Source organism: Maylandia zebra, linkage group LG12 (assembly GCF_041146795.1).
Source record: "Maylandia zebra isolate NMK-2024a linkage group LG12, Mzebra_GT3a, whole genome shotgun sequence".
Taxonomy (NCBI): domain Eukaryota; kingdom Metazoa; phylum Chordata; class Actinopteri; order Cichliformes; family Cichlidae; genus Maylandia; species Maylandia zebra.
The window spans coordinates 10272795-10292487 of record NC_135178.1 but is presented as its reverse complement, the minus strand read 5'-3'; the positions used below and the strand labels follow the sequence as shown (position 1 = coordinate 10292487).

Sequence of the window (19693 nt, the reverse complement as noted above, 5' to 3'; positions counted from 1 at the left end):
AACACGCCGTTGTAATGCTCCTTCAGCGGCCAGCCACAGGCCATGTAGTGGAGCTCCGAGCGAACCGATGGTAGTGCAGTATAATCAATCACCGGAAGCTTCGAACGGCCGCTGCTATAAAACTTCGTTTATACGCCTCTTGAGTTCAAAGCATACACCGGGAGAAACGGCAAGAAGCGGACGGCAACAGATGAGCTTAACCTGTTGGGCCACAGGTAACATACACGGTGTGGAGGAAAACGAGGAGTGAGGAAGGCAGCTGCTGCTTTAGCGCCTCTTAGCTAGAGACTAGTATGCTAATGCTAATTGCTCTTATGTGTAGAAGAACGTCTAACGTGGCGTTAAAGCGAAGCTGCACATATTTATTAAAGAATGTGACAAAGAGGCAGCTGAGGGCGAAAAACGGGAGGTTCACTGCTGCAACATCCCGACCCGTACTCAGAGACACGTGAACACATCACTGTGAGGTCAGGCTGTTTCGGATCAGAGCAACAGCAGCAGGGGCAGGACGCTGAGGGATACTGTGTGCGATTTTTTTTTTTTAGAGAAGGGGACATCCAGGAAATGTGTTATGAACTGAGGCTTCAGGACGATTGAAGCAACGAAGCTGTGATTGAAGTGCAGATTCTATATAACCTTTAATTGTTTTTAACAAAATTGCAATTGCTGTACTCCTTGAAAGACCTTCGTGCTGGGGGTGTACAGGGGCAAAAACTAGAACACTGCCACACTGACCTCACACTAATGTGTGTGTTAAAGCTACGAACTTGATATAAAATATGGATTTAGCCACTGTGGTGTCACCCATTTGTTGTTCACTTGCCAATTGTGATTTGCTTGCTGCCATGTTTGGGTTTTTGTAGCGATTCACAAAAAAAAACAAAACAAAAAAAACAACGTAATTAGGACAAGAGGGTGGAGTGTTAAGTTATCCACTGACACTAGGTAGTCTAGTAGTTGGACCTGTGACCAGGAATTTAAGCCTGTCCCATGTGCTATAGGGAAAGAGGGAGCATACACCCCGAACATATCACCTGTCAATCACAAGGCTACAATGCATCCAGGAAGTCTCCACATTTTTCCACATTTTTTAAAGGTAGTCTTGTTCCAAAATGGGGTAAATTCATTTCCCCCCTCAAAATTATACACAACAGTACTCCATAATAGAAACTCTTTTCTATGCAGAACCTCTCAAGCTCCATCGGGTTAGATGGGGAATGTCGGTGCACATCCATTTTCAGATCTCTCCAGAGATGTTCATTCGGGATCAAGTCTGGGCACTGGCTGTGCCACTCAAAGACAAAGTGGTCCCAAAGCCACTCCTTTGTTATCTTGGCTGTGCTTAGAGTCGTCATCCTGTTAGAAGGTCCAGAGGTCAGAGGTCCAGAGCACTCTGGAGCAGGTAATCATCAAGGATGTCTCTGCATATTGATGCATTTCCCCAACCCTGACCCATCTCCCTGTTCCTACTGTTGACAAACATCCCTACAGCATGATGCTGCCACCACTATGCTTCACTGTAGGATGGTATTGGCCAGGTGATGCTTGGCATTTAGGCCAAAGAATTCAATCTTTGTTTCATCAGACCAGAGAACTTTGTTTTCATACTGCAAAATGATTTCTCTTTTAGAAGGTTCCTCTCTCCACAGGGCAATGTTGGAGCTCTATGAGAGTGACTATCACAGTCTTGGTCACTTCCTTTACTAAGGCCCTTCTACTCTAAATGTTCAGAATGACTGGGCAGCAAGCTCTAGGAAGAGTCCTGGTGGTTCTAAAGTTCTTCGTTTAAGGTTAATGGAGGTCACTGTGCTCGTTGGGACCTTCAATGCTGCAGAGTTTTTTTTTTACAGATCTGTACCGCGATGCAATCCTGTTTCAGAGATCTACAGACAATTCCTTGAACTTTATGGCTTGGATTGTGCTCTGGCATGTGTCTTTCCAATCAAGTCCAATCATCTGAATTTACCACAGGTTGATCCCAATCCAGTTTTAGTAACTAACAGATGATCCGTGGAAGCAGGATGCAGCTGAGCTCAGTTTTGAGAATCATGGCAAAATAAGTTTGCCCTTAGGCACCTTTCCCGGGCCTGGCTCCAGGGTGTGGTGGGTAGTACTATTGCCTCAGACGTGCTGCTCCACTAGTAGGTTGTGGAGTTTGCTGTGTTGGCAGTTGGCCGTAAGTGTGAGTGAAACTGGTTGTCTGTCTCTCTGTAGTAGCTCTAGATAGCAAGGGCTCCCTCCATAAACTGTACGGATACAGCAGACACATCTGTTTTAAGTAACGGATTAATAGTCCTGTAATGTCACTTACTAAAACTTCCTGTTCTTACCTCAGACAGGGTGTTGTATCTTCCTCCAGAAAGGGCAGATAGCGCAAGAATGATAGAGAAGTCAATTTCAATGATGTAAAGAGGTTGTTTTTTTTTTGTTTTAGTTATAAATTAATTACTATTAATCAGAGGTTATATGTTCCTATTTTACAGTCACAGCTGTGTGTCAGAGATGCTACAGCTCCCCCTGGTGGTGACAGCCCAGGTAGACCTGCTTCTGGTGCTGGTCTCCTTGCTGGCCTTCTGGACCAGGCTGAGCCATCTTAATTATCCCAATGCTGTGGTGTGAGTGCATCTGTTTCACACACCTGAACATCATGTACACCCACATACAAACTTACGTACCAAGCTTCATTCTGTTATTAACTGATTTTTATACCTTGACCGTTGTGCAGGTTTGATGAGGTGTATTATGGTCAGTTTGTGTCTCTCTACATGAAGAGGGTTTTCTTCATTGATGACAGCGGACCACCTCTCGGTCATATGATCCTGGCCTTTGGAGGTGGGTTATTAAAATACCAACACAGCCCTTTGTGAGTGTACAGCTTTATTTATACTTTGCTCCAACATGTGCTTCTGCTTTTGCTGTTTTAGCGTACCTGGGAGGTTTTGATGGGAACTTTGTGTGGAACAGAATTGGAGCAGGTACAAATCCCCAAAAATGATTTCATCCAGTTAGAGGTTAAACTAGGGCTGGGCGATATATCGAGTTTTTTAAAAATATCGATATATTTTCATATGAGATATAAGATGTGACAATATCGTTTATATCGATATAGTCTATGTTACGTTATAATTATACTTGTGGAGCCGCAGGTTTGCCTCTCTTTCGTCCACTTTTGTCTCTACGCAACGTTACTCGGCCTCGCCTCTCCTTCACTGAACACAACTCCGCCTCCCCCATAGCTTCACCTGCAGGCAATGACAAGATGAAAGCGGAAAATCTCCGTTAGCGAGTTACCGTGCGTGGGGCTGGACGGCGTCAACGTGTTAGCGAGCTAACCGCGCTAACGAGCTAACCGCGCTAACGACATGCAGCCAGGAGGGGCTGCACGGCCTAAAATCCTTTCATTTTCTCAAAACTCAACAGTGCGCCTTATGTATGAATTCTGGTTGTGCTTACTGACCGCGAACCGATTTTATGTGGTACACAGCGCTCGGCAATCTGTCAAAAAATGTTTTAATATGACTTTGCTAAGCTACGGAGCTGCACCGCTTGATGGATTGTCTTGGAGGATTAGGGCTACCGGGGAGGAGCCTCGCGGAGTGATACGTACTGTGCTTCAACGTAATATTACCGTACTGTGTGTGTATAAGGACCACAAACGGCACCTGTTCAGAGACGTGGTGCAGCTGTGAAATCTGTCTCTTTGTTACTATGCTCAGCGTCTATTAGTTTACATTTTGACTGCACAATTTGTGAGCTTTTTGTTATGCACAAAAAAACATTGTTTTCTTTTATTTATGGACCATGATTATTTAATAAATGCTGATAATTTATTTTTGAATAATTTCTTCATGTACATCTACGCTGTATGTAAATAAAAGCGCCCACATCTGGGACACAGTGTGACTAGAACTCTCTTTTTGTTCTTAACTTATGGCTTTAAAAAAAAAAAAATCGAGATATATATCTTATATCGCCATCCAGCTAAAAAATATCGAGATATGAATTCTGGGTCATATCGCCCAGCCCTAGGTTAAACCAGAAAATTTGTTAATCTATATAAACCAGCGTGTGCCTTCTTCTTTTTTTTTTTTTTTTTTTTTTTTTTTTTTTTTTTTTTTTTTTTTGGAAACCAGTTTCTATATTTCCTCCCGTCTAACTTGGTTTTGGTCTGTTTAAAATTAGTGTGTGTTTGTTTTGTTTTGCAGAGTATCCTAGCACGGTGAATGTGTGGAGTCTGAGGCTTCTGCCGGCCCTTTGTGGAGCTCTCTGTGTTCCTCTGGTCTACTTGTTGACTTTAGAGTTGAAGTTCTCCCACCTGTCTGCTCTGGGAGCTGCAGTGCTGTTGCTGCTGGGTGAGTGCGTCCATGCTGAGTAAGAGTTAACGTCTTCCTGCTGAAAAGCCTTTTAGCTGCTGCTTTTTATAAACCAGTGAAGTGATACTTTCCCGGTGAATATGCAGACGGGTTGCTCTTTTCAGTCAAGTCTGACTTTGGATCTTTGCTGTTCCAGAGAACTCTCTGATTGTCCAATCACGTTTCATGTTACTTGAGTCTGTCCTCATCTTCTTCGTGCTCCTGGCTTTCTTCTCATACCTGCGCTTCCACAATGCACCCAGCAGGTTAGTCTCAGATTTCTCTTCTCATGTGTAGAAAGTGTAGACTGTAAATTAAAGATGGCTGTAGCCACTGTGATATTGCCCACTGGTTTGTTTTGAAGCCCTCAGTTATAGTTTTATGGTGGCCACCTTCTTATTTTTATTAATAAGTGGAGCGCTAAATTATCAGCTAATGCTAGCAAGTTTGGTTAACTCAGGGACTTTAAACCATGTGGAAGCGCCAAAAACTGCAGTTCCTCATGTGGTTCAAAAATCAGACTTCGTTTTTATAGTGTTTGACTTAACTGCATTAAAAATTACATCAACAGCCTTGTAGAAAAAACATTTGTAGGTGATAACTCTCTTCTCTAGTTGTCAAAGGTTGTCATTTCTGGCTTCAAAAATGGCACAAAAGCCAAAATGAAACTTAAAAACAGATTTTCTCAAACCAAAGGATTAATTATACTTTGTGTAGTTTTAGATGCAGTAGAAATGAATGTATCACACACATACACATGTCTGCTAATTAGTGCAAATAAAATACTACAATTTCACTCATCAAAACGGGAATACAAACTTCACAGATAAGCTGTTAGCAGAATAAATCCAACAGTTAGCCATGTTATATTGAATTACTCCTACATTTCTGTAGGACATACACATAAACCAGCTTCTTTAGTCTTGACTAATCCTAATTTCCATCCATCCTTCTTCTTCCACTTATCTGCGGCTTAGACTCAGGGGCAGCAGCCTAAGCAGAGAAACCCAGACCTCCCTCTCCCTAGCCACCACCAGCTTGTCTGGGGGAACACAAGGCGTTCCCAGGCCAGCCGAGAGATGTAATCTCTCCAGCGTGCCCTGGGTCTGCCTCCTCCCAGTGGGACAATTCTGTTAATGAAATTAACGAAAAGAATTGTTGACAAAGGGCAGCCCAGGCAGAGTCCATCACCCACTGGAAACTAATCTGACTTATTGACGGCTGTGCGGACCGAGCTTCTTGCAAGGGATCAAATGCTCGTAGCAATGGGCCAGACATCCCATACTCCCAGAGTACCCCCCACAGAACCCTCCAAGGGACATGGTCGAATGCCTTCTCCAAGTGCATAAAACACATGTAGACTGGTTGGGCAAACTCCCAACCACCCTCAAGTATCTTTGAGAGGGTAAAAGAGCTGGTCCAGTGTTCCACGACCAGGACAAAAACCGCATTGTTCCTCCTGTATCCGAGGTTCAACTAACGGATGGACTCTCCTTTCCAACACCCTGGCGTAGACTTTCCTAGGGAGGCTGAGGAGTGTGATTTTCCCCTAGAGTTGGAACGCACCCTCCGGTCCTCTTTCTTAAAAATGGAAACCACCACCCTGGTCTGCTAATCCGGAGGTACTGCCCCTGATCTTCACGCAACATTGTAGAGGCACTTCAACCAAGACAGCCCTACAACATTAAGAGCCTTCCCAAAATCAGGGCAATGTTATCAGGGGGCTTTTGCCCCCTGGCAGGGTTGCCCAGGGTTGCCCATGGCAAATTGGTCCTGGGTGAGGACCAGACAAAGACCGACTCAAAAGAACCCTATAAGTATACAATCAAGAGAACAGTTTGCACTATCTCTGCCTGGGATAGGGTTACTGGGGCCCCACCCTGGAGCCAGGCCCGGGGGGTGCCTAAGGCCAAACATCTGGTGGCAACGCTTTAGTTCATGGGGCCTGGCTGGGCATAGCTGAAAAAAGGACATGGGCCCATCCTCCTGTAGGCCCACAACCCACAGGAATTGCAGAGGCTCTGGCGGGCTGATCCCTGGCTACCAAGACTAGCAATTGGTGGTTAAAATTTCCATTTTTTAAAATATCTTTTTGAAACTTGTATTTTCACATGTTCAGCTGTTGCTGTTATTAAGGAGAGCTGTGTGGTATAGTGTGTTCACTCTATGGGCCACTCTCAAACATAGACAAGTAGCTGCTGGAGGTTTCTTTATCTTAAAAGGAAGTTCTTAATCCCTACTCTCGCCAAGTGCTAGCTAATAGGGGATCATGTGATTACTCGGGATTCTCTCATTAATACTGTGGGGTTTGTACCTTGCAGTCTAATGTAACTTGAAGCAAATGTTATTTTAAATTAGTGCGACGTTAATACAACTAAACTGAGTTGGAACAGTTTGTTTCCGTTTTAAACAGACCCTTTCTCTGCTCTGACGTCATATGGTTACTCTCTCCTCCTCAGCTCCTGGTCCAGATACAGTTGGCTGATTCTCTCTGGTGTCTCCTGCGGTGCGGCTGTAGGGTGAGAAAGTGATTTAAGGCCTGTTGCTCTCTAGCGTGTGCTGTTGTTTAAAATGCAAATGTTAATGTGAAAATGTGATTGGTGTAGGGTGAAGTACATGGGTCTGTTCTCATATCTGCTGCTGCTGGTCGTGGCTTCTCTGCACACCTGGAAGCTTATTGGAGACAAAACTATCAGTCATGTGAGTCTAGACTTCCTGATTGTATCATATCCAGCATTTAGCTGGCAAACGCTACTTTTGCAGCTATGACTGCTGCTACTTTCAAGAATACTCCATGTCATGTGTCTTTTGAAAAATGGTTCCCAGCTCCACAAAATCCATTCTCAGGAACTGTTTTTGTTGTGTTTTATGGACTAATTTGCCAGTTTCATGTCATCTTTAGTATCAAAAAGTCATGGTTTTGTAAAACGGTGTTCCCAATACAGTTAACATAGAGCAGGGTCTTCTCTGTAAATGTAAAGGCTTCAAAAAGGACACTTTCCAAACTGGTGCAGTGTTTTCCTTAGGAATTAGATAGTATTTCTAGTGAGGCAGGATGTAAGTACATTACGTGCATAAAAGTATTTGTCTGCAATGTTTTAATAATAGCAGTTTAGCACTATGTTAAAAAAAAAAAAATAAAAGCATTGCCTGAGTGTTTCATTTATTTATGTATTTTTTTGGGTGTTATAGTGTTTCCATACAGTTTATATTTATGATATGAAAAAATGTGATTCTAAGAACATAATGATCCTGCATGCATGTCTTTGTGCAGATGAATGTGTGTGTGCAAAGTGTACATAGAGTTCTGTGTCTGGTGGTGGTTCCAGTCCTGCTCTATGTGTTCTGGTTCTACGTTCACCTGAGTTTCCTGAACCGCAGCGGACCACATGACCAGCTGATGAGTTCTGCTTTCCAGGCCAGCCTGCAGGTAAATACTGTCAGCTACACTTAGTAATTATAGACCTGTTTCCTGAGAGAAAACAGATTAGAAAGTTTTGAAATGTTTGTTTACCGACAAGTGAATCTAAATCTTTGATCTCACTGTATTTATGATAAATACCCCGCAGTTTTCAGAACCAATCACAGCACAGAAGCAGGTCTTACTAAGGTTATCAGTAACCTGAAGATCAGCATTAATTAACATAAAGTTTCAGTCTTTGTCCTTCCCGATCTCACTGCTGCCTTTGACATTTTAATTCAAATGGTTTGTGATTCAGAGTTTATAAAAACTGTTTAAAGTCCCTTTTAGCAGGAAGAAATCTCCAGCAGAATTAAGCTGAGGGAGAGGCTCATATCTCCTGTGATGGGTTGGGGGTGGGGAAAGGGAAACAAAACGAAAGGAACACTGCAGAAGAGAGCCAGAGATTAATAATAACTAATGATTAAATGCAAAGGGGTGTATAAAGAGTGGAATATCACATTCTGGAGCGGATTGATAGATTGATTTTTGTGTTGTAGGGCGGTCTCTCCAGGATCACTCGGGGTCAGCCTCTAGAAGTGGCTTATGGGAGTCAGGTGACTTTGAGAACCTCTGTCTCCCAGCCAATCCCCTGCTGGCTCCATTCTCACAAAGTCAACTATCCAATCAGGTGCTTCCAACACAGCAGCTAAGCACCTGCTTCAAAAAGCATCCCAGTTACAGTTCAACTTCATGATTTATTTAATGATGTTTCCTGTTTTTATTCAGGTATGACAATGGGCGGGGCAGCTCTCACCAGCAGCAGGTCACCTGTTATCCCTTCAAAGATGTCAACAACTGGTGGATCATCAAAGATCCGGGCAGGTAGATCACATTTCTCTTCAAGTGCTATACATGGAGACGTGGCCCATGTGTAACTACTGTCTATATCTCTGTCAGGCAGCAGCTGGTGGTCGACACTCCTCCTCGACCTGTCCGTCACGGTGATGTCATCCAGCTGGTTCATGGGATGACGTCACGTTTTCTTAACAGGTAAACAACTCAGGATATGTCCTGATTTTTGAGGGCTCTGTTGTCTCAGTAACTCTGGAGCTCAAAACTTGAAACATTTAGAGGCAATGAGTAAATAGAAAAGTTGCTAATCTCAAGTTTCTTTGGAAATAAATGGTTAGGTCAAAAAAGTACTTTGAAGTTCTGTACTGAATAAATAGCCCTCTGTGGGTTGTAGTCGACCCCTCTCCATCAGCTCTGTGTGTCCCTGTCTGTTTACCATCAGCTGGTTTATTTCAGTGTTACAATGGTTGTGTTTCAGTCATGACGTAGCAGCTCCAATGAGCCCTCACACTCAGGAAGTCTCTGGATACATAGACTTCAATGTGTCTATGCCGGCACAGAACCTGTGGAGGGTGGTGAGTACAGTTTGTGCTGCATGTGATTTCTGATCTCTGTCTAAATTAACAGGAGTGCACCCACACATTTAATTAAAAGAGTATGGGATAATGTTGGCTTACTTAATGTAATCCCTGGTTCTTTGATAACACAGTGAGGTGTTTCACTATGGAAATCGCCTCGGTGTGACCAACTACGGAAGCTCCAATGACACCACGTCTGTCGATGACAGACCTGTCGAGCCGTGCTTAGGGCTCTGCCCCCTCATTCTAATACGGCCAACCAGCCCCTCCTAACTTATTCCAAGCAGATTTCTTTCTCCTAAGCACTCTGTCCGTGCCTAAGCAAGGAGGGAAGTGTTGGTGAAACGCCTCACTCTGTCATCAGAGAACCAGGGATTGCGTTAAGTAACCCAACGTTCTTTTTCTAACTTTGCTCGTTGTTTCACTATGGGAGATATGGTCCACTTCCGGATTGGGTCAGCTCCCGAAGCTACGCTCCAGTACTACTCCAGGATCTCTGGTCGAACCTGAGGCACCAGAATCCAGCACTGCCTGAGCCAGGGATGACTGTGCAACATCCCAGCTTGCTGCTGCACAAATATCCTGGACTGATACACCTCTGAACAAAGCCCAGGATGTGGCCACATTCCCTAGTGGAGTGAGCTCGGAGTCCCGGGGGGGGACTGCAAGCCCTTACAGGTGTAAGCCAGAGCTATGGCCTCTACAATCCAATGAGCTAGCCTCTGGCGTGATAAGGGCCTGCCCTTGTGAGGGGAGGCCCAGGAAACAAACAGCTGATCCGACTTCCTGAATCCGGCTGTTCTGCCAACATAAGTCCCCAAGGCCTGCACAGGGCACAAAGTGTTCAGCCTCTGCTCTGTCTCTGAGGAGAATGGAGGAGGGTGAAAAGCCAGGAGCTCTACTGTAGAGCACCTGTATGATGTTTCCAACACTTTAGAGACAAATGCTGTGTTAAGGATGAATAGACAAAGCCTGTAATTCACTAACTCGCTTGGCTGTGGTTAGAGCCAACAGCAGAGCGGTTTTAAGAGAGAGAAACTTCAACTCCACTGCCCCGATAGGCTCAAAGGGGTGGTGGGAGAGTGCGTCTTAAACGACTGACGGATCCCATAAAGGACCAGTGGTCTAGAGACTGGGAGCGTTCGACGCACCCCCCTCATGAAGCGACATACAAAGGGGGTGCTGACCGGCAGGTTTATCACCAAACCCCATGTGACAGGCTGAAATAGCTGCCAAATAGGCCTTTATGATAGAAAAAGCTCTCCTTTTGTCCAGCAAGTCCTGAAGAAAACACAACAGCTCCACCATTGAACACTGAAAAGGGATTATCTGCTTTTCATAGCACCACTATTCAAAAACACGCCATTTACTGCTGTAAATGGAATGAGTGGAGGAGGCTCTAGCATTTTGAATGGTTTCAATAACCTTCGGAGGCATGCCTGCCGCCTTCAAATTCCACCTTTCACGGGCCAGGTCCATAGAGCAACCTGGTCTGGATGGGGATGTTATATCTCCCCACGTGCCTGAGACAGAAGGTCCCTGCGGATGGGGAGTGGCCATGGCTCGTCCACCAGAAGCTGGATGATTCCTGCTATCCAGTGTTTGGATGGCCACTGTGGAGCTATTAAAATCAGTGACAGCCCCTGATCTCTCACTCTGCTCAGTGTTGGGGAGATCAGGCTGAGGGGAGAGAACGCATACAGCAGTGTTTTTGGCCATGGATGGGCCCACGCATCCACGCCCAGTAGCGCATCTGCGTCTGACAGAGAGGGAGAAAAACAAAGGGCAATGTGTGTTTTCTCGTAAGGCGAAGGGATCTACGGCAGTCCAACCGTATCTCTTCCAAATCTGCTCCACCACCTGTAGATGAAGCCTCCATTCTCCGAACAGTGGATTCCCTCTGGACAGGAGGTCCGCCCCCCTGTTCATAATTCCTGGCACGTGAGTTGCTCGAAGGGAGAGGAGCCATGTGCTGCTCTACGCAATTATTTCCCTGGCTAACCTGTGTAGCTGCCGGGAACGGGTGCTGCCCTGGTGGTTGATATAAGCACCAGGGCAGCCAATATAATAATAATAATAATAATAATAATAATAATAATAATAATAATAATAATAATAATAATAATAATAATTAGAATTCTAACAATAGGTCCTCCAGTCCACAGTGTGTCCATTTGCCATACCTGTACAAAGACACAGTGGAGTTGTCTGTTTTCACTAAAACATGTTGTCCCCGGAGATACGGCAGAAAATGCCGTAAGGCTAGGAGCACCGCGCGGAGCTGCAGCACATTTACGTGATTCAGCGAAAGTCTCTGTGACCAAACGCCATTCACTGCTCTGCCCATCATAGTTACACCCCAACCTGACAGGGATGCATCTGTGGTCAGTGTCACCCTGGATGATACTGCCCCGAGAGGTACCCCCGCAGCACGACTTTCCCCAGCTGAAAGCAGGAAAGACGGTGAGTGAAGGATGCGATCCTCCGCTCTGAAAGTGCGATGCGATAAGAGATGGAGTCTATTCTGAGCCCCAGATACTTTGTATACTGTACAGGTTCCAAGTGGCTCTTTTCCAGGTTGATTGTGAAACCGAGCTCCGTGAGGTAATTGACTACCACCTCACAGTGGTCTTTGATCGCCTGCCCGGGATGCTCAGGGATGAACTGCACATGCGCGCCACCGCTCCACCGCTCCACCGCTTCAGAGCGGGCCCCTGAAGACGCGGTAGTGTGACGTCACCCCTGTCTCCCGGAAGGATTTGGAGCTGTCCCCCTCGGGTAGAGCGTGAGCTCCCCCCGCTGGTGACAAAGACAAATGGCAGTGATTTTCTTTTGTTTTTATTTTGAAACTGGGGGGGACATTCTGCCCTTGGCAAACTGCCTGGCTGCAGGAATTTACGTTTTATTTCTTTTGTTTCCCCCAAAACACAGTGAAGTGCCTGGTGACTCTGGGCAGTGCTTGGTGACACAGACAGAGTGCTTAGGAGTGCTTGGTGACACTGCGCCATTTGTCCACAAGTCTGTCCTCCCTGAACTGGAGGAGAAGACTGAGAGGGTGCTCCTGGTGAACTGGAAACTTGCGGAGATTCTGAACCTTGGAGTGATTTGGTTACCCCTTCTAACATCTTCCTTCTCTTTGGGGGAGAAGAGAGGGGTGACACAGAACGTTGCATGTGTGCTAGGCTGACCGCTTCTTTTCCCCCTCTCCGGGGTGTGACGGCTTGTTCTTTGCAGCAGCTGCTGCAAAGGAATGCTTGCCCCAAGGTCTTTGGTTCTCTACTTTTGCCTGGTGGGTGACTGCAGGCCTCCTGCTCCTCTCTGCATTTTGACCCCACTCTGTCTCCCTCTCACAGCTGCTGCTGCAGCAAAACCAGCCCTTGGCACCTGCTGGGGCTGAGAGTTAGGTTTTCTGGGTAAGCAGAGGTTTAATGCTTCTCCCTCCTGCTTTCTGTGGGTGCTTGTCTCTCTCATTCTCTCCAGGGCTGGGCCAAAGAGACCCTTGGTTGGGTCATAGGCTGCATCCATGACCTCAGCCTTCTGAGCATCCCCTAGGCCCGACGGGTTTAGCCACAAGGCTCTTTCACCCGAGACTGCAAGGCCCATAACATAGCCACACCCCTGGACTGCTCCCCTGGAGGAGCGAAGAATGAGATCATTAACCATGTAGATTTCATCCCAGAGGGCTGGGTTTGGGGAACCCGAGTCAAGCTGACGGCCCATGTCTTCCAGAATTTCTGCCTGATATGCTTATAGCAGTGTGACTGCATTAAGCGAGCATACTGACTGTGCAGCATATTTGTACATCCTTTGATAAATAGATGCCGTGAGGCAATCCATATTGTTAGGCAAAGAAATGCTAGAAGAGACTGAGATTGCCCTGCAGTTACGGTGAAGATGATACGCCACTGAAGGCTCCACTGCTGGGGGTTCGGTCAGCCACAGTTCACCCATCCTGTGGATCTCAAGCTTAGAGCAGCCCTTGGTCGGAAGCTTGCTTTTTAAAGAGCTTGACCAATAGCAACTAATTTCTTTCATGCAAGCCGGGACTGCTGGCAAAAGCTGCTTCGATGGTGGCAAGGCTGGTGGGAGCCTCTTTCCGTCATACAGGTGACATTCTGCCCCTTCGGCATCCTGGGCGGCTGGCCATGGGATGCGTAGCTTGGCAGCCCGTTTGCAGACCTTGTACAAATTGCTGTCCACCGGTGTCTGGACTGCTGGGGAGGAAAGGTAGAGTCATCCTCCTCTTCCTCATCCTGTCCTCTAGGTCAAGGAGGTCGGATTTGACCTTGACCTTGACTGTCCTCGCCACCTGGCTCGCTCACGTTTTGATTGAGGAGGACCTTGAACGATGGGGGCTGGAGCGGGGAATCTTCTTCCATCATGTCAGCCCAGCTTGTGGAGTCTCGCGAATGACTGATATCACTCGTAGCGGTGGACAGGCAGGGGACCTGACTGTTCGTTACTGCTACATTCAGCCTCCTTTCCAGGACTTTCTCTGGCATCAACACACAGTGTGGGCATCCCTGAGGGTCCGCCAGTGAAGCCTGAGCATGCTTGGCACCCATACAGATGATGCACATTGGATGAGGGTCCCTGCCCGAGATGGTGGCACCGCATGATGCGGGGCACGGGCGGGGTGCATCCTCTTTGGCCTTCGTACGTAGCTAGGACTAGCAGCGGGAGTTAAATCCGAGCTAGTCACCGCTGGAGTCAGCTCATTGTGACATGTTAGCTGCACTCCGCTAGCCAATATTGTTAGCAACTTAATGCTTACTGAACCCTAGGTCGACTAACAAGCTAATGCTAGTAAGACGCTAATGTGGTTCGTGGCCTGCTAACAAGTTAATGCTAGCCGGACACTGAACGAACAGCTCACCGTAACGCGTTAGCCCGAGTTACACAATGTCGGCTACCTCGCTAACTAAGACCAGGAACCGCTGGGACAGCTCACCTGACGTGATTGCTGTTCCACAGTGTAACTCTAAGTACACTTCTTTCGAAGGACTTACTCAGCACGATCCAAACTGGAACTGGAAAAACTTCGGCAACGTACTCCTACACGGGACGCCTGAGAACTGGATACGCTGAGGGAGCTCAAAGTAGTTTCTCACGGGAAGAAAGCGAGAATGAGTTAGGAGGGGCTGGTCGGCCGTGTTAGAATGAGGGGGCGGAGCCCTAAGCACGGCTCGACAGGTCTGTCATAGACAGACGTGGTGTCATTGGAGCTTCCGTAGTTGGTCATGCCGAGGCGAGTCTATAGTGAAGCACTGAGCGAAGTTAGAAAAAGAACTTCCAGAAAAAGATTGTTGTCAGTGACTCCCACGGCCATTAATTGAACTGCATTTAGCATTCTTTTGCTCGTATTTGTATGCAGTACATGCACAAGCTCAGACTCTGTGAGCCAGCTAGCATAAGCCAAAACATTACTATAAGTTAGTAAAATATTACAGTTTAGATTAGGTAGCTTGCTGTAACTTAGCTATGTTACATTAATTCTTAATTAGTAACTTTAGCTGGTAAAACAATTTGAAAATGGTGAGATTGGAAGATTGTCAACTAAAGGATGGATTAATTAGCCGAAATTATCTACTCATGAGAGTGTTTTGTAGATAGGATATGCACAAGAGTACAGGGCCATGTTTACATTACACCTACAGGAGCTGCTCAAATATGGAAACCCCTCTTACCTTTATACTAATCAGTGGCTGAAATGCTTTTTACTGAGCCTGCTGTTTGTTGGTGTGTTTGTGTGGTCAGGACATTTCAAACAGGGAGGCAGAGTCAGAGGTGTGGAAGACCATCCTATCTGAAGTCCGACTCATTCATGTCAACACTTCAGCTGTCCTCAAGGTGCAGACAGAATATGTCTCAGCTGAATGCCTGTACAATATGAAGTTATTACAGCCTGTTTGTGTGTGTCTGTGTGTGTTTGCGAATGCAGCTGAGTGGTGTGTCCCTTCCAGACTGGGGTTTCCGTCAGTTGGAGGTTGTAGCAGACAAACTGTTCAAAGCTCACAGCAGCAGTTTGGAATGGACAGTGGAGGAGCACCGCTATGGAACCAGTATGGCCACTAAACTCCTCCTCCTCCTCTTGACCTTCTTCTTTCTTCACTATTATCACTCAGTAGCTTTGCAATGTTACTTTAGTGAGGTCACAACGCACACTGTCAATCTTGTCCAGGTCAGGAGCAGAAGGAACGGGAGGCAGAGCTTCACTCTCCAACTCATATCGACGTTGATAGAAAAATTTCTTTCTGGGCAAAATTTGTTGAACTGCAAGTATGAACCTGAATTCAAAACTCACTGTCCAATCAGATTTATTCCTGTGACACTAGCAAAGAAACAGAAAGGAGTAAAATAAAACAAATCTGATATCTTGGCAGTGGAAGATGCTGACAGTAAAACAGGAAGAGTCGGAGCACAAATACAGTTCCTCCCCATTAGAGTGGATCACCATGGAGACCAACATTGCATACTGGCTGCACTCCTCCACCAATGTAAAAACACGACACACACACGCAGAGTAACACACACGCTTTGTCCTGTTTAGCCCTGTAATCCACTTTTTCTGTTTCAGGCTCAGATCCATCTAATTGGTAACCCGGTGTCATGGGGTGTGGCCAATCTCAGCCTGCTGGCCTATCAGCTGCTGGCAGTTGTCTACTTGTTGAGGAGGAGGCGAGGCTTGAAAGATGTACCTGATGGTACGTAGGGACACACTGAGTTCTGACAGTAAAACAGGAAGAATCAGAGCACAAATACAGTTTCTGCAGACCCATCTGGAAGGCCAGATGGGTCTGCAGAAAGATGGTCCGCACTGACATATTTGCATCAGAGACTAAGTCTAACCTCAGCTGTCTGTTCGGGTTATGGTACCATTTCTAACTAAATGTGTGGTTTTTGGGTTTTTTTGGGGTTTTTTTCAGGTGTGTGGGACCAGTTTGTGTGTCTGGGATGTGTGTGCGTTGGCGGCTGGTTGGTGAACTTTGTTCCCTTCCTGCTTATGGACAAAACTCTTTTCCTGTATCACTACCTGCCAGCACTCTGCTACTTGTACCTACTAAGTCCAGCTCTGTTGGAGCATGCACACACTCACCTGCTCAGGTACGCTCATCAGCCTCTTGTGAGCTACTCTTCTTTTTCCTGATTTAAATTAAAATTTTCACCTTAATCGTGTCAGTCACTGGCAACTATCAGTCATTGGGTAAGGTGACCTAATGCAACCCAGAAAATGGATATTAAAATTTTTGTTATTTAGTGGTTGCTTAGAAGTTGCCAGTAGAGTCAGCGAGTGGTTTTTAGGATTTTGTAAATGGGGTTTTAACTAAACTGGGATTAATATTGCCATTTTCTCATTCATTCATTCATTCATTCATTCATTCATTCATTCATTCATTCATCTACAGAACCACTGCCTGTTTTATCTTATGATGACTGACATTTTCTACCACAGCTGCTGAAAGTTAGTGGCTTTGTCTTGAGTAGAAGTTGGTTGTATTTTAGTAGGACGATCCACTTCCACTATTTTAAATTTCCTAACAAGGCTCTAGTGTGAAATATTTGTATGAGATTCTTGTGAAAACCTCAAAATTTTATGTGCAACCATATCCCTTTTTGCCAGCTTTCAAAAAAGGTGGTTTCGATTCTTGTGAAGAAGTCACTATCATAACTCATTCAATGACATCACTCCCTGGCCAATCAGTGGCCTGCAGCTTGCTGACATCACATTTTCATCTTGACTGAAATTGCTTGGAACCCAAGCTAAGTACCTGGTAATGGAAAACCCTAAAAACCAAATCGAGCCAAGCAGATCCAAGTAAGTACTACTGGAATAGAGGATAAGAAGAGCGGGACGGCCATCATTAGCACTGGTATCTGCTGCTTTGTGCAGGGAGAAATAAGATGAGCAGTGGTAGAGCTACAAAATGACTTCCAGCATGCCCCTGGTGTGAATGTCTCTGACTAGACAGAAACAGAGACAGGCCTTTAACCCTTGTATGGTGTTCGGGTCTGTGAGACCCGTGTTCAGTTTTTTTCAAAAGAAAAATTAAACAATTAATTATTTTTTCACGTGTAAATGTGTTGTGTCTTTCCACTCACTCCACTTGATTATAACTGATTTATTTATAACATTTTATATAAAAGAAAAACGAGAAGCACATTAATTCATAAATGTGATCTAACAAAGGTAAAGGGAAAAAATTAACCATGTTTGCTGTTCATATGTCTTGTAATTGGGATGAAGTAAACATCTGTTGAGTAATTTAACATAAAATTGTTTGATAGTGTTAATTTGGAAAGCCAAAACTCTAGCGGGTCCACCAGACCCATGAACACTGGCTGAGTAACAAAAATACGAACACCACACAAGGGTTAAGACTGATACTACCATAAATCTGTATGTTTGTAAGTTTTCTCCCCAACAAATACAACAATGTCGACGAAACGTTTTGCACCGTCAAAAAAGCGGGTGCCTTTGGTTTCATTCTATAATACTGGGCTTATTTTTCTACAAAGGTTTGAACTTTGAGAGTATTTAAACAAGAGAGAAAAGTGTGAAAATGTTCATGCCTGTCTGAGAAAAGTGTATAAAGTGTGTAGTGAGGGGTTTTACATCATCATGCATGTGGAGCCATACAAACTGCCTAGTACCATTTTATGTTACTGCAGTGAAATTTCAGCAAAATGACTTATCCAACAGCATTATTTTTTTCACTTTGATTTTCAAGATGTCTTTGAATTTAGCCCTTTGTAGATTGATAATTTTCATATCCATCAATTGATGTGGCATCCAACACAAACCTGGTCTAGTATCAGTATGCAGTGGTCCCTCGCTATAACCTGGTTCACCTTTCGCGGCCTTGCTGTTTCGCAGATTTTTTTGGTGTGATTTTTCCATGTTGTTTGTTTGTTTACAGCACATTGTCTTCTGCGTCCTGATTGGCTCTAGACCACTGTCAATCAATCTCGTGCCATGTCTCCTGTCCAGTACAGAATGTGTTCAGCGTGTCAAATTTACATAAATCTTTGATCACTAGCAGTGTGACTCTGAAGTGCTCTATTGTATGTTTGTAAGTTTTCTCCCCAACAAACATAACAATGTCGACGAAACGTTTTACACTGTCAAAGGCATCCACGGGTGCCTTTGGTTTCATTCTATAATACTGGACTTATTTTTCTACGACGGTTTGAACAAGAGAGAAAAGTGTAAAAATGTTCATGCCTGTCTAAGAAAAGTGTAGTGAGGGGTTTTACAGCTATAATAATTGTAAAAAATAAAGTTGGCTAATTTGCAGATTTCACCGATCGTGGGTAATTTTTGGAACGTAACACCTGCAATAATCGAGGGACCACTGTAATTATCCAGTGTGATTTTTATTTTTTTTTTTATTTTTTTTTTTTTTCCCTCCATTGAGAGCTGATTCGTTTTCTGTATTTTTTTTTTTCTTTTTAAGCGGTGTAGTTGAATAGTAACTTTGCACTGTGTTTACGTGGCCTTCGAAACAAACAACAGCTAAAATGTGCACATCCAAGCACCATCATTTAAACAATATCCCAAACTGGATTTGATTTTGGGCTAGCACAGCACTAGGGCATTCAACACACTCTTTGCACTATTTTCTTTACACCGCGTCAGAGGTGTGTTCAGAAATATATGGATGGAACTGCAAACAGTCTGAACTTGTACCTGCTTTATGTTGTGTGAAAGGGCCAGTTAGACATAGAAGCACACTTTGTCAGGCTTTAGATCTCACTGTTGAATTTTCATGAAAATGTGACATGTTTTATGTTTTTATCTAAAAACTTTTGTTCATATTTGTTTCTGTTTGCATCTGCAGCAGCGTGACACATCAGCATGCATTGTGTGTGGGTGCATTGGCTGTGTTGCTGTCAATCTTCCTGACCTACCGCACCTTCTGTCCCCTAACCTATGGAAGCCCTGAACTGTCAGCCCACCAGCTGCAAGGACTGAAGTGGAGGGACACCTGGGACATCCTGTACCGACGTCGGTAGAAGGATTATGACCCACATGGAGAGGAGTTTATGAGTTGAACAGAAGATGAACATATATTCGGCTTGAGGTCATCAGAGGAGGAGCTTCAGTTCTCAGACCTCTGACGCACCAACCCCTGATGATAAACTAGTGATGACTGACGTTGACCGAAGGCTGAACACAAAATGAAAGATGAACAAAACAATGATGTGCCCTCATTCTTTTTGTGTTTACACTGGAAAAGTGGAATCGGTGGCTATGAACTGGATTTTACTTTTTCTTCAAAGAAACTATATTTTTTAGGACTTAAAAAATAATTTAGAAAAAAAATAGATTAACAATGAGACTAAAGAAAGTGTTGCACAATAGGATTTTTCATGTAAACAAGTTGAAGCTTAGTTTACATCAGAGTAAAGAAAAAAAATAAAGAAAATGTGGTAAAATATGAAGTCAAGTTGTGTGTTTATAAACTAGGGGGGTTTTTTTTAATGGAAAAAAAATAAAAGCGTTACTT

General features: G+C 44.7%; 1 protein-coding gene across 6 annotated transcripts; it reads left to right on the top strand.

Annotated features, from left to right (window-relative positions):
• pomt1 (protein-O-mannosyltransferase 1) lies at nucleotides 1–19671 on the top strand. Of its 6 annotated transcripts, XM_012923162.4 has the most exons (22): nucleotides 9–215; nucleotides 1002–1096; nucleotides 1186–1402; nucleotides 2484–2615; nucleotides 2726–2832; nucleotides 2925–2975; nucleotides 4206–4352; nucleotides 4510–4618; nucleotides 6812–6871; nucleotides 6959–7052; nucleotides 7627–7782; nucleotides 8313–8443; nucleotides 8542–8637; nucleotides 8713–8805; nucleotides 9086–9182; nucleotides 14943–15035; nucleotides 15127–15247; nucleotides 15367–15464; nucleotides 15569–15682; nucleotides 15763–15889; nucleotides 16112–16289; nucleotides 19025–19670. In XM_012923162.4, exons 4-22 carry the CDS (start codon nucleotides 2503–2505, stop codon nucleotides 19197–19199), a joined length of 2160 nt encoding a protein of 719 aa, XP_012778616.3. In that variant the 5' UTR covers nucleotides 9–215; nucleotides 1002–1096; nucleotides 1186–1402; nucleotides 2484–2502; the 3' UTR covers nucleotides 19200–19670. The 6 variants fall into 6 exon arrangements, with proteins under 6 accessions (XP_076746792.1, XP_076746791.1, XP_012778618.3 ...); XM_012923163.4 differs by lacking the exon at nucleotides 1002–1096; XM_076890676.1 differs by lacking the exons at nucleotides 1002–1096; nucleotides 1186–1402; nucleotides 19025–19670 and adding an exon at nucleotides 16807–17405 and having other exon boundaries at nucleotides 2–215.
• Nucleotides 19672–19693: the final 22 nt, after the last annotated feature.

Excerpts from the sequence above, each read along its gene's own strand:
- pomt1 (XM_004565827.5), top strand. The coding sequence starts at position 2,503 with ATGCTACAGCTCCCCCTGGTGGTGACAGCCCAGGTAGACCTGCTTCTG. Across the intron at positions 2,833-2,924 it reads TATGATCCTGGCCTTTGGAG|CGTACCTGGGAGGTTTTGAT; the intron begins GTGGGTTATTAA and ends TTGCTGTTTTAG. Across the intron at positions 8,444-8,541 it reads AAAGTCAACTATCCAATCAG|GTATGACAATGGGCGGGGCA; the intron begins GTGCTTCCAACA and ends GTTTTTATTCAG.